This window comes from Bos taurus, chromosome 13, assembly GCF_002263795.3.
Source record: "Bos taurus isolate L1 Dominette 01449 registration number 42190680 breed Hereford chromosome 13, ARS-UCD2.0, whole genome shotgun sequence".
In the NCBI taxonomy this organism is placed as follows: Eukaryota; Metazoa; Chordata; class Mammalia; order Artiodactyla; family Bovidae; genus Bos; species Bos taurus.
This window is the reverse complement of record NC_037340.1, coordinates 61,019,295-61,036,872: the sequence shown is the minus strand read 5'-3', so window position 1 is coordinate 61,036,872 and position 17,578 is coordinate 61,019,295. Positions and strand designations below refer to the sequence as shown.

General features: G+C 41.7%; 2 protein-coding genes across 2 annotated transcripts; both read left to right on the top strand.

The window, feature by feature from the left end:
- The first annotated feature begins 1,917 nt into the window (after window positions 1-1,917).
- On the top strand, window positions 1,918-6,508 carry DEFB122 (beta-defensin 122). Its single transcript, NM_001078107.2, is given in 2 exon segments — window positions 1,918-2,027; window positions 6,272-6,508. Coding segments are annotated over 2 exon segments (210 nt in total). The 5' UTR covers window positions 1,918-1,969; the 3' UTR covers window positions 6,424-6,508.
- A 6,739-nt stretch (window positions 6,509-13,247) lies between these two features.
- DEFB122A (beta-defensin 122a) lies at window positions 13,248-17,301 on the top strand. The gene is made up of 2 exons (NM_001102339.1): window positions 13,248-13,305; window positions 17,150-17,301. Exons 1-2 carry the CDS (start codon window positions 13,248-13,250, stop codon window positions 17,299-17,301), a joined length of 210 nt encoding a protein of 69 aa, NP_001095809.1.
- The last annotated feature ends 277 nt before the right edge of the window (window positions 17,302-17,578 follow it).

The window sequence follows — 17,578 nt, the reverse complement described above, 5'->3', positions numbered from 1 at the left end:
AGAGGTGACAAGTCGATTCAAGGGATTAGATCTGGTAGACAGGGTGCCTGAAGAACGATGGATGTAGATTTGTAACATTGTACAGGAAGCAGTGACCAAAACTATCCCAAAGAAAAAGAAATGCAAGAAGACAAAGTGATTGTCTGAGGAAGCTTTACAAATAGCTGAGGAAAGAAGAGAAGCTAAAGGTAAGGGAGAAAGGGAACGGTATACCCAACTGAATGCTGAGTTCCAGAGAATAGCAAGGAGAGATAAGAAGGCCTTCTTAAATGAACAATGCAAAGAAATAGAGGATAGTGATAGAATGGGAACGACTACAGATCTCTTCAAGAAAACTGGAGCTATCAAGGGAACATTTCATGCAAGGATGAGCACAATAAAGGACAGAAACAGTAAGGACCTAACAGAAACAGAAGAGATAAAGAAGTTGCAAGAATACACAGAAGAACTCTACAAGAAAGGACTTAATGACTCAGATAACCATGGTGGTGTGGTCACTCACCTAGAGCCAGATTCTGTTCTGGAGTGTGAAGTCAAGTGGGCTTTGGGTAGCATTACTGTGAACAAAGTTAATGGAATTGACAGAATTCCAGCTGAGCTATTTAAAATCCTAAAAGATGATGTTCTTAAAGTACTGTTCCTAGTATGTCAGCAAATTTGAAAATCTCAGCAGTGGCCATAGGTCTGGAAAAGGTCAGTTTTCATTCTAGTCCCAAAGGACAATGCCAAAGAATGTTGAAACTACCCCACAATTGTGTCTTTGACTGTGTAGATCACAATACACTGTGGAAAATTCTCGAAGAGATGGGAGTACCAGACCACCTTATCTGTCTCCTGAGAAACCTGTGTACTGGTCAAGAAGCAACAGTTACAACTGGACATGAAGCATTAATTGGTTCAGAATTGGGAAGGGAGTACAACAGCTGTATACTGTCACCCTCTGATTTAATTTCTATGTAGAGTACATCATGTGAAACACCAGGCTGGATGAATCATAAGCAGGAATCAAGATTGTCAGGAGACTCAGTTTTCTAATTTGTAAAGTGAAAATAATAATCGTTGTCTCATATGATTTTTGTGAGGAACCTTGGTGCAGAGTTGAATATTCAACAGATGATGGCTATTATTATTACTTCATTTTTAGATCCATGCATAGTAAACTTGTAACAATGGCTGTTTCCAGAAAGAAATGGGTATCTGGGGAAGGGAGTGGAAGGGAGACTTACATTTTGGTGTATTTGTCTTTTTATACTTTTCAAACTCTCTACCCTCTATATACATTACCAATTCAAAATAAAGATTGGTTTTAAAACTAAAAAAAAAAAGATTGTCAGGAGAAATATCAACCTCAGATATACAGATGATACCACTCTAATGGCAGAAAGTGAAGAGGAGCCTCTTGATGGGGGTGAAAGATGAGACTGAAATTCATTCAGTGAAAGTCTGAATGAATGCTTTCCCTTCTCTACTCCTCCACTACCAAACTGGAAAATCACATTTGAAGAAATGAGTTTGCTCAACTTACACTAAAACAAGATAATAGTGGATCTCTAGGACAGATAATGAGGTACTTTATATAATTTAATAAAGACTACATATTATTTTCAATGTGTAACATGGAGACTTGGAAAATTGTAGATTGAGTTACAACAAGGGCTGAGATCTATTTTTAAAAATCCCTCTGGCTTGTGTGATTTCCCTCTGCTGTCCCTTAAAAGGTGGAAGTAGATAAAGGGAGGCATATCAGCTGAGGGGTGTGTGGTCCGAAGGTGGATGCATGGGCATTGGAAAGCAAGGAGAAGCCTGAGGGAGGCAGGATGTTCCAGGGCCAACTGTCCCTGTGGGCAGCTGAGAGCACGTGTCTGTGACACGTGTTCCAGTTGATTAGAAGGAGCAGAGAGTCCAGAGCTCTTCTTCATTTGGTGTCTCTTCGCCAGAACTGAGACTACCTCCTGGGCTCCCTGAAGTCATGAAGACTTTTCTGCTGACTTTGGCTGCACTGCTCCTCTCATCCCAGGTCATTCCAGGTAACCTAGGCCTTTTCTGGGGAGAGATGGAGGGGTGGAGAGTGGATCTTGGTTGGACACTCCAGGGCTTGGGAGAATGGGCTGGCAGGCAGAAACATGAAACACCATTAATCTGGGGGAAGAAGAAAAAGCCCCCAGTTCCTGAGTGAGACCCCACCCCACCATTTAATAGCACGCTACTTGGCTCCTCTGAATTTCAGTGTACTTATTATTTATCCATTTGAAACAATGAAGTTGAGGGATCAACCTTAAACACGCTGAAATTTTGTTGTGCAGCCAATGGAGCTTTTTAATTTTTCAAACCCACATAAGAAGGGATCTGGCACTTAAATGATCATCTTTGCCAGTGAGAGGTGCCAGGTCTTAGGCAGCAACTGTAACCTCCAGAATTTTCCTCAGTGCCCCCAAATCCCTTCTCTTTGGTCAGTTCCAGGGGTCAAGGGCAGGGGGTCAGATGTGTGAGGAGTGGTGGGGAAGGACATGGAAGCAGGAAAGAAGGAAGCCAGTAGTGATCTTTTCTCATGGTGTCCCTGAAACCACTTGGATTTGCACTAATCACACCTGCCTTAAGTGAGGTTGAATCTCATGATTACTGTTGCCCGTCTGTGCCAGCCCCGATACTGGAGCCATGGAAAGGTTTTAAGCAGAGACAAGGTCGCTTCAAACTTGCCCAAACCCTCCTTTTAAATTGACTTAAGTTTCTACTCTCACCGCCCTCCAGATATCTCTTTAACCTTCCACAGTGTTGGGATGCGGGGGGATTGCTTGAGAGCAGTCTGGACCCACACCCATGTCTGCTCATGGTAGACACAGTCAACAGCATCACCTGACGATGGGAGAAGAATCTCCAAATCCTGGGTTAGTTAGAACCGGCTTCATCATTTATTAGTTCTGTGAACCCCAACAAGCCACTTGGCTTCTCTGAGTCCCAATTTAGTCACTTTGAGCTTCCCTGGTGGCTCAGTGGTAAAGAACCCACCTGCCAATGCAGGAGATGCAGGTTCAATCCCTTGGTGGGGAGAAAGAAATAGCAACCCACTCCAATATTCTTGTCTGGGAAATCCCATGGACAGAAGAGCCTGGCGGGCTGCAGTCCATGGGGTCCCGAAAGAGTCAGACACAACTTAGTGACTGAAACAGCAACAAAAATTATTAGGTTTAGGGTTCAGCATTGAATACACTGAAATTTTAGTGTGCAGCAATTGTATCTTTCAGGAACTTTCATTCTGTTGGTGAGAAAGTTGGAGGTTAGAAAGGCCCCAAGGGCTGTAGGTAAACTCAACATACAATTTTATCCTTCTTTTCTGGTTTGAAACAGTCTCTTGGATTAATTCATTCTGCTTTGGGTAAATGTTTAGTCACGCAGTGTTTCTCCTTTTCCTCTCTCCCTTTCTACTTCCCTTGATGGCAGCTGGATTTAGGGGCCAGTAGCTATGCCATTACTTAGTTAAAGAATTCATTTATTCAGTAAATATTGTAGAATTCACTCCATATGTCAGGCAATGTGGTAAGTGCTGGAGATAGAACAGTGAACCCACCCACCAATCAACCACCCACCCAAAAATCCCTGTCCTCTTGGAGCTTACATTCTCTGTGGGGAGGCAATAAACAGAGTAAGCAAGAAAATGGACAGCAAGCATCAGAGGAGGGAGATGTAGAATTTAAGAAGGGATGTAAGGGAATGCTGCACTGAAACAAATTAGAACAAAGACATGAAGGAAGTGAGGGGGTGAGCCATGTGGATATGCTGGGAAGAACATTCAAACAAACAGTTTGTTTCTCCTAAATATTATTATTTTGGACTCATGGTTCTAAGCCACAGTTCCAATCTATTGCAATTATTCCTATTGAGGCACAAAGTTTTCTATTCTTGACCTGTGGGAATTTCTTCCATTTAGCTCTGGGTATGACAGAATACTTTTAGGCTTATCTTACAATTTCTTAACTAGAACTGGAAAAGTCGCATTGCCCAGGTATTGGTTTCTTTTATTTTAGTGGGAAATGATATTTTTAGACTATAATATGAGTCCTAAGAATACTAATTTTTATTGGTCAACATTTCTTACCGTTTTTTCATTCATTAGAATTGGAAAAATTTCTATCCATCCATCTGTCCACATACTTCGAAAATAAAATACTTGTGGGTTTATACTGGTACTTCCAATTCAAACAGAGAACACAAATTCAGAACAATTTCTATACCACATTGTATTTTTAAAAATTGAAGTATAGTTGATGTATAATATTATATAAGTTTCAGGTGTATGACATAGTGATTCACAGTCTTTAAAGGTTATATTCCTTTTAAAGTTGTTGTAAAATATTGACCATATTCCCCGTGGTATACACTGTAACCTTGCAGCTTATTTTTTTATATATAGTAGTTTGTGCCTCTTAATCACCTACGTCTATCTTGCCTTCCCTGGTCCCCCTTCCCAGTGGTAGTTGATTCTCTGTATGTAAATCTGTTTTTTTTTGTTGTTGTTGTCATATTCACTGGTTTGTTTTATTTTTTAGGTTTATTATTTTACTTGGCATAATACCATCCAAGTCATTCCATGTTGTTGCAAATGGCAAAATTTCACTCTTTCAATGGCTGAGTACTATTCCATTTTTTGTATAGACCACATTTCTTTTTCCATTCATTTCTGTTGAAACCAGTATTTTTTCCTTGTGTTGAGAATCTTGGTTTTCAAGATCACAGAGGATGATAGAGTTAGAATATTCCATAATTACTCATTTGATGTCTCCCTTGTCACATATACAATAGTTTAAGTATACTGTATAACAAAATCAACAGTACCAAATAACGTGATTACTCAAACTAGTCAAAATTTGTGCATAGACCGTCACCAGTATTCTCCCATTTTTGAATTGTAGTGTCTCTATATTGTCAGAACATATATGCACTACACATTTCAGTATGTTGATACCAGTTTGTTTTTGTCCTTTGTATTTAGAAGTTAGTTTTTTGATTATAACACTTTTCTTTTCTTGAATATCTTGAAAATATGACACCATTTTTTTCTGGGATAAAGCATTGCTCTCAAAAAGTCCAAGTACAGTTTAATTTTTTTTTCCTTTATGTCATCTTATATTTTAGGGGCCTAAATGCCCTAAATGCTTTGTTTCCTTTTGTCCAGGAATTTTAGGAGAATGTATCTTGTCTTGGGTCAATACTTTCAGGTATGCTGTATACTTTTGCAGGACATGCTTTCAAATCTTCTTCTGTTTAGGAACATTTATTGAACCTAGTTTGTAGTATTTTTTCCATTCCCTTGATTTTGTTTTCTTCTTTGGTAGTTTCTATTATTTGTATGTTGAAATTTTTTGTTTGTCATGAATATTTGTGACACTCATTTATTCCTTTTTATCTCTTTCTTTTTGATTAAGAAATCCTTTTTATCATCCTGTATTTATTTTAAGCCATTATCTTTTGCATTTTTTGATCATATGTTCCTTCTAGTTTAATCTTTACTTATAAAATAATTTTTAAAACGTGACTCTTTCTGAGGTTTTCTGTAATGTTATATCTAAATTTATTTAATGCTTGTATTTTTATGCACTATTTCGCTTAATCCCAACAATAGCTTGAGACAAGCGCTGCTGCTGCTAAGTCTCTTCAGTCGTGTCGGACTCTGTGCGACCCCGTAGACGGCAGCCCACCAGGCTCCCCCGTCCCTGGGATTCTCCAGGCAAGAACACTGGAGTGGGTTGCCATTGCCTTCTCCAATGCATGAAAGTGAAAAGTGAAAAGTGAAGTCGCTCAGTCGTGTCTGACTTTTAGTGACCCCATGGACTGCAGCCCACCAGGCTCCTCCGTCCATGGGATTTTCCAGGCAAGAGTACTGGAGTGGGATGCCATTGCCTTCTCTGACAAGTGCTATATCTCCGTTTTAGAAAAGAGGAAACGGATGATCTGAGAAATGAAATAACCTGATTGAGGTCTTCCAGTTGGCTTGTGTTGTAGACAAATTTCAAATCTAGCTGTATGAGTTCCAAGAGTCCGTGCTCCTAATCATTATAACCCACTGACTCTAAAAGAAGGACCATTAGGGGTGGGCTGGGATTGGAATGGGGTGTCCAGAAAGAGTGTGAGACTGTAACACCACTGTAAATCTGGAGGTGATGCCCCCGTTTTCAATGGTCCTCCTTTCCCTGCCTGGCTGTCTGTCCTTTCAAGCCAGGATTTATTTCCCCATAGTACTGATCCTGGCTTCCTTCTTTTTTTCTCTTTGTATCAGGCAGCACTGAAAAATGCTGGAATCTTCATGGCAAGTGCCGTGACACATGTTCCAGGAATGAAAAAATCTATGTTTTCTGCCTGAGTGGTAAACTGTGCTGTGTCAAGCCCAAGTTTCAGCCAAATACATCGCCACAGTTAATTAATACTTGAAGCCAAGGGCACAAAAATGAAGATAACGTTGCCCCGAGCCTGTCCTCAGCTGATTCCTGGGTTTCATTAAAACGCTTTTGGCTGACTTCTGTGTGTGTCTCTTAGTATACCTAACCAAACTCCAGTAGAAGAAGTGGGTAAGGAAGCAAACACTGGGAGAGGAACCTGGACCTACTAAGTGCCAGGTACGCACCTACTACCTCACCTATTCCTTTCAAGTAAACTAAGAGGAAGATACTGTCATCACTTTTATTTTATGGTTGGGGAAGCTCAGGCTGTTGAAGTCATTCATCCAATTCCAGTTATATAGCTAACATGAGCAGGTGTTGAGATTACATATTAGCTTGCAATTAGCTCCATGCCTCCTGGACATTCATGAATATACTTACAAAGGCATATTGTATTTCTTTGAATCTCTCAAATGAAAAACTGGTGTGGGGGTGGGTAGGACTTCCTTGGTGGCACAGTGGAAAGAAATCAGCCTGCAATACAGGGGACACAGGCTCGATACCTGTTCTGGGAAGATATCACATGCCATGGAGCAGCTAAGCCCATGTGCCACAACTACAGAAGCCTACACGCTGTCGGGTCTGCAAGCCACAATTATGAGCTCCTGGGCCACAGCTACTGAGCCTGCACTATAGAGCCCATGCTCTGCAACAAGAGAAGCCACTGCAGTGGGAAGCCCATGCGCCACACAGAGTAGCTCCCACTGGTCGCAACTAGAGAAAGCCCCTGGGCAGCAGACCCAGCATGGCCAAAAAAAGAGAGAGAGAGGGAGAGGAAAAAACTGGGGTAGACAGCATTACATGCATGCTCATTCACTCAGTTGTGTCTGACTCTTTGTGTCCCTATGGACTGTAGCCTGCCAAGCTTCCCTGTCCATGGGATTTTTCAGGTAAGACTAGTGGAGTGGGTTGCCATTTTCTCCTCCAGGGGATCTTCCTGACCAAAGGAATCAAACCCACGTCTCCTAGACAGCCTTATATGGGGTCCTGTTTTCTGGGTTTGTTATAGAAACTCTTAAGCAGGAAACTGTTAATCCCCAGATCCAATTCTTACCCCATCACATCTCTCTTTTTTTATATCTAGTTTAAATTTTCATCAAAGTCATACAACCACATGATTTAAAACTTGAATTTATTTAAACTAAAAACAACCCCCAAAATGTTCATCCATGTGATTTTAAGTGTCAACTTCGAATAAAAAACTAGTAAAATATAGGAGTCACCCATTTCCCTTTCTCCATTTCTTGCCTCTTTCACAAAACCACTTGTTTTTTTGGATTCTACTTCTCTAACTATTAATGTAAGAGATATGCTTACTTACATTGCTACTTATTTCTTTTTTTCAGTTTCAGGTGTTATCCATTGAATTCCTGCTACAGAAGATGAGAATTTAACTGTCTTTCATATCTTTTGAATACATTCAGAATCATTGGTAGCTCAGCTGGTAAAAAAAATCCGCCTGCAACGCAGGAGACCCTGGTTCAATTCCTGGGTCGGGAAGATCCACTGGAGAAGGGATAGGCTACCCACTCCAGTATTCTGACCTGGAGAATTCCATGGACTGTATAGTCCATGGGGTGGCAAAGAGTCAGACACAGACTGAGCAATTTCACTTTCACTTTCTCTTCTTGTTGGCCTCTCTCCCTGGGCAGTCAGATCTGCTCTGCTCTGAATTGGTTGCTTCTATACCTGGTGACCAGCTGCCATCCTGGAACTCCATTTACATCATCCTGGGGTTCTCTTTGATTTTATCCTTAGATAAATGTCCTGCTTTTGGGTTTCGAAGTCTTTCTTAATATATTCCTTTATTTTGGCAGGGCATCTCCTGGTAGCTTCCTGAAAATGTCTGACCTCATGTGCTAATCTCATGCTTGTTTAGTAGTTTGGCTGCTCATTTCATATTGGAAGTGATTTCCTCTGAGAATTTTGAAAGCATTGCTCCTCTATCTTTCTGCTGGGTGCTTAATGGGCTCTGTCAATCTGGAAACTCATGAACTTCAATTCTAGGACATTTTTTTTTTTTCCTTGACTCATTTATTTCATGATTTCTTGCCCTTTGGTTTCATGCTTCCTATTTCTGGAATTCTTATTTTTTAATGTACAGTTGTCTGAATGATTCTGTTTTATATTGGTCTCTATTGCTTTTATCTCTGCCATTTTATTCTCATTCCTAGGCATTTCTTTGTACTTTGAGTCTCTAAAGTTTTTTCTCATTCTTTCTATTTTATTCTTTTTTTTTTCTTTTAAAAATAACATCCTCTTCTTGTTTCATGGTTTCTGTCTTGTACTAGTTATATTTCCTCTGGAAGAATGCTCTGCAATCCAGATAGACTTAATGTGTTCAGTCGCTCAGTCATGTCTCTTTGTGACCCCATGGAGTATAGCCCACTAGGCTTCTCTGTCCATGGGATTTCTCAGGGAAGAACACTGGAGTGGGTTGCCATTTTCTTCTCCAGAGGACTTTCCCCATCCAGGGACCATACCGTCATTTCCTACATTGGCAGGTGGATTCTTTACCACTGAGCCACCAGGGGAGTCCCAGACTGAACGTGTCCCCCCTATAAATTCATATATTGAAGTCCTGAACCTCAATATGATTATACTGATGGGCAGAGCCTTTGGGGAGGTGATTAGTTCATGAGAGTAGATCCCTTATGAATGAGTTTATTGCCCTTCTAAAAATGACCCCAGAGAGCTCTCTTGTCCCTTATACCAAGTGAAGACACAATGAGAAGGCCATCTCTGAACCAGAAGCTGAATCTGCTAGTGCATTGATTTTGGACTTCCCAGATTCTATATCTAAGGGAAATAAATATTTATTGTTTAAACCACCCAGTCTGTGGTAGTTCATTATAGCAGGCTGAACAGATTAAGACACATGGTGTGTATGTCTTTAGGTTTACTCCTCTGATATTGTGCCAATTTCCCTGGGAAGGATCCTCCACAGTCCTGCTCAGAAGGTACAAGTTCGTCACTATCGTCAAAATGGAGATGGGAGAGAAACTGAGTTTTCACTTTATTTATTATTTATTTTTGGTTACCCTGGGTCTTCGTTGCTGCACATGGGTTCAGGCTTCTCTTTGTGGTGGCTTCCCTTGTTGCAGAGCACAGGCTCTAGGCTCACGGGCTTCAGTGGTTGTAGCACACGGGCTCAGTATTTGCAGCCTGTGGGTTCTAGGGCATGCAAGCTTCAGTAGCTGTGGCACAGGGGCTCATTAGTTGTGGCTGGTGGGCCCTAGAGCCCAGGCTCAGAGGTTGTGGTGCACGGGCTTTAGTTGCCTGTGGCATGTGGAATCTTCCCAGACCAAGGATTGAACCCATGTCCCCTGTATTAGTAGACGGATTTCTATCCACTGTGCCACCAGGAAAGTCCTGGGTCTTAACTTTAAATATGTAAAAGTTTACTTGACTCTCCCGGGTTCAATATGATACCCTTGCTTTCAACTGGCATAGTATACCTTGCCCCTTGAACCAGACACTGTTTGTATTAACCTCCTCAGAGAGTAAGGCTCTAATTTTCTGCTGCGATAGTAGAGGGATGCTCATGGGCATCACTGAGGAACTCTACAGAGCTTCCCTACAGGGGATCAGACAGACACGGAGAAGGGAGCCAGGGCTTATAGCAACCAGGCCTCAGATCTTGGTGGACAACTGTCTTGCCTGAATAGAGTCTGGGCAGGAATCCTGACTAGCAGCTCTGCTCATCTGTAGAGCCAAGTGACCTCATCTGGCCAGGGAGTTCAGTTGAGCTCGGTTGGCTTTTCTGACTGATTTTGATTTCCAGCCAGTTAGCCATACCAGTTGTGGAGCCCATTCTATTACCACCCAGGCACGGAAGCCAATTCACAGCCCTGCCCCAGTGTTGAGTATAGCCTCCAATGCCTCTGGTCAGGAAGCTTGACCAGAGTTCTGGGAACCCACAGAGCCCATTCTACAGCCCCACTTGGGCAGGCAACCAGGCCAGCATCTTGCTCAACTGTTCAGTTTTGCCTCTGGGCCTACCTACCCAGAGAGGCTGAACAATGACCCTGGGCAGCCTTAGAATTCAACCCAGAGCTGAGTCTAGCCTACAGTCCTACCCTGCAGCTCAGCCCAGCCGATGGCCTTATCCAATTGCTAAACAAAGCCTGTGGCTCTACCCAGGCAGAGAATCTAGCCAGTGACACCACCCCATCATGGAGCATAGCCTGTAGCGCCATGCAGCTGTAGAGTACTGTCTTCCCTTGGGTTGGTCGTCTGGATTAAGAAAGTTAATCTTACTTAGGAACATAGGTGTGCAAATCCTTTGAAAATTTCCCCATTAGTTTCTGAGAAATTTGAAACATGTTTATTTTCTAGCTTTTTTGTTAATATTACTTTTCCATTTTATACTATATTTTAATTTCTAATTGTGTGTGGTGGGAGAATATGGTTGGATTATTTTGCATGTAACTGTCCAGTTTTCCTAAAACTTTATTGAAGAAACTATCATTTCCCTATTATATATTCTTGCTTCAGTTATCAAAGATTAATTGGCCATATAAACATGAGTTTATTTCTTTGCTCTCTGTTCTGTTCCATTGATCTATGTGCCTTTTTTGTCCCAATACCACCCTCTTTTGATTACTGTAACATGTAGTATAGTTTGAAATCAGAGGGCATGATACCTCTAGTTTTGTTCTTCATTCTCAAGATTGCTTTGGCTATTTGGGATCTTTCGTGCTTCCATACAAATTTTAGAATTATTTGTGGTTATACTGTGAAACCGGAGAAGGCAATGGCACCCCACTCCAGTACTCTTGCCTGGAAAATCCCATAGATGGAGGAGCCTGGAAGGCTGCAGTCCATGGGGTCGCTGTGGGTCAGACACAACTGAGCAACTTCCCTTTCACTTTTCACTTTCATGCACTGGAGAAGGAAATGGCAACCCGCTCCAGTGTTCTTGCCTGGAGAATCCCAGGGACAGGGGAGCCTGGTGGGCTGCCATCTGTGGGGTCGCACAGAATCGGACACGACTGAAGTGACTTAGCAGCAGCATACTGTGAAACATGACATTGGTGTTTTGACAGCAATTGCATTAAACTTGTATATTTCCTTGGGTCATATGGTCATTTCAAACATTAATTTTTCCAATTTGTGAGCATGATACATCTTTCCATTTGTTTGAGTCATCTTCAGTTTCTTTCATCAATGTCTCATGGTTTTCAGAATATAAATCATAATCATCTGTTGTGGGTTGAATTGTATCCCCTCTTCCAAATATGGGCTTCCCTGATTGCTCAGTTGGTAAAGAATCTGTCTGCAATGCAGGAGACCCTGGTTCAATTCCTGGGTTGGGAAGATTCCCCTGGAGAAGGGAAAGGCTACCCACTCCAGTATTCTGGCCTGGAGAATTCCATGGACTCAAATCCTAACCCAAGTACCTGACAATGTGACTTCACTGGAAATAGGGTCTTACCATGTAAGAACAGGGTCTCCTATGTTCCTTTATTAGTATCCCATGGATCTTACTCCTAAAACAACCTGGTGTGGTGAGATCCATTCAAGGATCCTAGAGAGAACTTAAGCCTTTATAGTAACCAGAGCAAATATTTGTGCATTGACTCTATAAGGAGCAGGCACAAAGTGGGACTGTGGTTTATAAGTGCCAAATAACATAGAAGATGTATGTACCAAGAGAAGAGGCCTCTGGTCCCAATGTACAAAGAGAGTTGGAATCTGATGAGGTTGCGCTAGGGATCCTTAGGTGTAAACTCAATCAGCATGGCCTGTGTTGGTGGTGAAAGCATGGAGTTCTGCACCATTCCATTTTCTGTGCCTTTTTAGCACCCAGAGAACCATAGCATGGGCCTCCTTGTGACTCAGTGGTAAAGAATCTGGCTGCAATGTCTGAGACACTGATTTGATCCTTGGGTTGGGAAGATCCCCAAGTGGAGCACATGGCAACCCACTCCAGTATTCTTGCTAGGAGTATCCCATGGATAGAGGACCCTGGTGGGCTAGAGTCCATAGCGTCGCAAAAGATCAGACATGGCTGAAGCAACTGAGCAGCTGCAGCAGAACCATAGCCTGTAAGGACTGAGTTGATCTCTATGACCCATCTATTCCAATCTGTGCATTGGTGAGCTTAAAGTCCAAGAGGAAAGGTGACTCTCTTAAAGTCACATAGCAAGCAAGTGGCACAGCCAGTACATGTTGCTGAGTATTTTCAACTCTTCCCTCGCTCACCCTCAATGCCAAAAATCCTTTCCCAACTGAGCATTTCTGGTAGTGGGGTCTACTCTCAGAAAGTAATTATATAAACGTAGTCTTCCTAAAGTCTGAACGAATGCTTTCCCTTCTCTACTCCTCCACTACCAAACTGGAAAATTACATTTGAAGAAACGAGTTTGCTCAACTTACACTAAAACATGATAATAGTGGATCTCTAAGACAGATAATGAGGTACTTTATAGAATTTAATAAAGACTACACATTTTTTTCAACATACAGTCTTGGAGAGTTTTAGATTGAGTTATAACAAGGGCTGAGATCTATTTTTAAAAATCCCTCTGGCTTGTATGATTTCCCTCTGCTGTCCCTTAGAAGGTGGAAGTAGATAAAGGGAGGCATATCAGCTGAGGGGTGTGTGGTCCGAAGGTGGATGCATGGCATGAGATAGCAAGGAGAAGCCTGAGGGAGGCAGGATGTTCCAGGACCAACTGTCCCCGTGGGCAGCTGAGAGCACGTGTCTGTGACACGTGTTCAGTTGATTAGAAGGAGCAGAGAATCCAGAGCTCTTCTTCATTTGGTGTCTCTTCGCCAGAACCGAGACTACTCCCCGGGCTCCCTGAAGTCATGAAGACTTTTCTGCTAACTTTGGCTGCACTGCTGCTCTCATCCCAGGTTATCGCAGGTAACGTAGGCTTTTTCCGGGAAGAGATGGAGGGGTGGAGAGTGGGTCATGGTTGGGACACTCCAGAGCTTAGGAGGATGGGCTGGCAGGCAGAAACATGAAACACCATTGATCTGGGGGAAGAGGACAAAGCTCCCAATTGCTGGGTGAGACCCCACCCCACCAGTTAGTAGCATGCTACTTGGCTTCTCTGAGTTTCAATGTACTTATTTATCCACTTGAAATAATGAGGTGGAGGGATCAGCATTAAACACACTAAATGTTTGATGTGTAGGAAATGGAGCTTTCTAATTTTCTAAACCTGTGTAAGAGGGGATCTGGCACCCAAATTCTCATCTTTGCTAGTGAGAGGTGCCAGGTCTTAGGCAGCAACTGTAACCTCCAGAATTTTCCCTCAATACCCCCAAATCTCTTCTCTTTGGTCAGCTCCAAGGGTCAAGGGCAGTGGGTCAGACGTGTGAGGAGTGGTGGGGGAGGACATGGGAAGCAGGAAAGAAGGAAGCCAGTAGTGATCTTTTCTCACAGTGTCCCTGAAACCACTTGGATTTGCACTAGTCACACCTGCCTTAAGTGAGGTTGAATCTCATGATTACTGTTGCCCGTCTGTGCCAGCCCCGATACTGGAGCCATGGAAAGGTTTTAAGCAGAGACAAGGTCGCTTCAAACTTGCCCAAACCCTCCTTTTAAATTGACTTAAGTTTCTACCCTCACCGCCCTCCAGATATCTCTTTAACCTTCCACAGTGTCAGGATGTGGGGGGATTGCCTGAGAGCAGTGTGGACCCACACCCATGTCTGCTCATGGTAGAGACAGTCAACAGCATCACCTGACGATGGGAGAAGAATCTCCAAATCCTGGGTTAGTTAGAACCGGCTTCATCATTTATTAGTTCTGTGAACCCCAACAAGCCACTTGGCTTCTCTGAGTTCCAATTTAGTCACTTTGAGTTTCCCTGGTGGCTCAGTGGTAAAGAACCCACCTGCCAATGCAGGAGATGCAGGTTCGATCCCTGGGTGGGGAGAAAGAAATGGCAACCCACTCCCGTATGCTCGTCTTGGAAATCCCAGGGACAGAAGGTCCTTGCAGGCTACAGTCCATAGGGTTGCAAAGAGTTGGATACGACTGAGCATCTAAGCAGAGCACAACACAGCTATGTTATTATTTGGTTAAAGAATTCACTTATTCAGTAAATATTGTAGCGTTCATCCCAGGTGTCAAGCATTGTAGTAGGTGCTGGACATAGAGCAGTGAACCCAGCAATCAATCAAAAACACCAACTATACAAAATCCTCGTCCTCTTGGAGCTTACATTCTCTGTGTGGCGGCAATGAACAGAGTAAGCAAGGAATGGATAGCAAGCATCAGGGGAAGTGGATGTGCAATTTAATAAGAAAGGATGTAAAGGAATGCCCCACTGAAATGAATTAGAATAAAGACATGAAGGAAGTGAGGGGGTGAGCCATGCAGATATGCTGGGAAGAACATTCATTTAATAGCTGAACTACTTGTAAAAGAGATGCTTCCCTTCATCTACTATTTGGTTACCTTGTGGTTTAAAGAGTTCAGAGAGGAGAGGAAGGGCAAATGGTTTGACTCTATCTTTCCTTATCAGTTGGCAAGTTAATGAATTCATTTTCTGTACCTCTGAGGTCAGTCAATTGGTTTTTCATAAGTATTATTTTGAACTCATGGTTCTAAGTCACAAGTCCAATCTATTGCAATTATTCTAATTGAAGCACAAAATTTCCTATTTTTGACCAATGGGAATCTCTTCCATTTAGCTCTGGGTATGACAGAATGTTTTTAGGCTCATCTTACAGTTTCTTACCCAGGAACTGGGAAAAACCATATTGCCAAGGTATTGGTTTCTTTTATTTTAGTTGGCAATGGTATTTTTAGACTACAATATGGGTACTAGGAATACTGATTTCTTTTGGTTGGTCAGTATTTCTAGCCTTTTTTTCAGTGATTAGAAGTGGAAAATTTTCTATCCATCCATCTACCTATTTAGAAATAAAATACTTGTGGGTTTATACTGGTACTTCCAATTCAAATACAAAGCACCAATTCAGAACAATCTATACCACATAGGAATTTTTAAAAATTGAAGTATAGTTGATATACAATATTATAAAAATTTTAAGTGTGTGGCATAGTGATTCACAATTTTTAAAGGTTATATGCCTTTTAAAATTATTGTAAAATGTTGACTACATTCCCTGTGGTATACAATATAATCTTGTAGCTTTGTTTTTATATGCATAATAGTTTGTGCCTTTTAATCGCCTCCCTCCATGTTGCCCTCCCCGGGTCCCTCTTCCCACGGGTAGGTTGCTCTCTATCTGTGAGTCAGTTTCTTTTTTTATTACATTCACTAGTTGGTTTTACTTTTGGGGTTTATTATTTTGCTTAGCATAATGTCCTCCAAGTCATTCCATATTGTTGCAAATGGCAAAATTTTACCCTTTTTTAATAGCTGAGTAGTATTCCTTTATTTGTATATATCACATCTTCTTTATCCATTCATATCTGTTGAAACCAATATTTTTTTTCCTAAGGTCACAGAGGATTATAGAATTAGAATATCCCAAAATTAATCATTTGATTTCTCTGTCATCACATATACAATAGTTTCAGTATAATAAAACCAACACTACCAGTATAACATGATTACTCAAAGTAGTCAAAGTTTTTGCATAGGCTTTCACCATTATTCTCCCGGTTTTTCTACTGTGCCATTTCTGTATTATCAGAACATGTATCCATTACGTACTCTGCTCTCTCTTTTTAAACTCTAATTATAATTCTATGAGTAACTATATTTAATGTTTATTACTAGTCCTGTGTCATGGCCTCTCTCATTTGGTTGTTTAGCTCTTTCCCTGTTAGATTTCTTAGGAAGGGCACATGGGAGCAGTATCTCCTGAGTTTCAATGTGTTGATACTTGTTTTTGTCCTTTGTATTTAGAAGTCAGTTTTGCTGGATGTAACATTTTTTTTCCTTGAATATCTTAAAAATGTGACACCATTTTTTTTCACGGGTAAAGCATCACTGCCAGAAAGTCCAAGTACAGTTTAATTTTCTTTCCTTTATGTCATCTTATATTTTGGGGGCCTTCTAGTTTAATCTTATGAAATAATTTTTAAAATTTGTAACTCTTTCTGAGGTCTTGTAATGTTATATGTGAATTTATTTAATGCTTGCATTTTTATGCACTATTTCACTTAATCTCAGCAACAATTCTTTGTGACAGGTGCCCTACTTTCTTTCTAAAATAGAGGAAATGGATGATCTGAGAAGTGAAATGACCTACTTGAGGTCTTCTGGTTTGGCTTGTGTTGTAGACAGATTTCAAATCCATCTGTATGAGTTCCAAGAGTCTATGCTCCTAATCATTATAACCCACTGACTCTAAAAGAAGGACCATTGGGGGCAGGCTGGACTTGGAATGGGGTGTCCAAAAAGAATGTGAGACTACGGTGGTGGTGGTTTAGTCTCCAAGTGGTGTCCGACACTGCAACCCCATGGACTGTACTCTGCAAGGAGCCTCTTCCCATGGGATTTCCCAGGCAAGAATATTGGAGTGGGTTGCCATTTCCTTCTTCAGGGGATCTTCCTGACTCAGGGATCGAACCAGGGTCTTCTTCATTGCACCGGGATTCTTTACTGACTGAGCCAGCAGGGAAGCCCCTGAGACTATACCACCACTATATAAGTCTAGAGGTGACTTTTCCATTTCCAATGGTTCCCCTTTTCCAGCATGGCTGTTAGTTCTCTCAAACTAGGATCTGTTTCCCCACAGGACTGATCCTGGCTTCCTTCTTTTTTTTCTCTTTGTATCAGACAGCACTGAAGACTGTTGGAATCTTCATGGCAACTGCCGTGACAGATGTCACAAGAATGAAAAAGTCTATGTTCTGTGCCTGAGTGGTAAACTGTGCTGTGTCAAGCCCAAGTACCAACCACATGGCTTACCAAAGTTAACTAAAGGTTGAAGCCCAAGAGCACAAAAATGAAGACAACGTTGCCCTGAGCCTGACTTCAGCGGATTCCTGAGTTTTATTAAAACGCTTTTGGCTGACTTCTGTGTGTGTCTCTTAGTATACCTAACCAAATTCCAGTAGAAAAAGTGGGTAAGGAAGTAAACATTGGAGAGAAACCTGGACCTACTATGTGCTAGGTAGGCACTTACTACCTCACCTATTCCTTTCAAGTAACCTAAGAGGTAGATACTGTCATCACTTTTTTGGTTGGGGAAGCTTGGGCTGTTTT

What these genes read in the sequence shown, in the direction of transcription:
- DEFB122A (NM_001102339.1), top strand. Translation starts at nt 13,248, where the DNA reads ATGAAGACTTTTCTGCTAACTTTGGCTGCACTGCTGCTCTCATCCCAG. An exon ending in CTCATCCCAGGTTATCGCAG is followed by an intron (nt 13,306 to 17,149) that starts GTAACGTAGGCT and finishes TCTTTGTATCAG; the next exon opens with ACAGCACTGAAGACTGTTGG.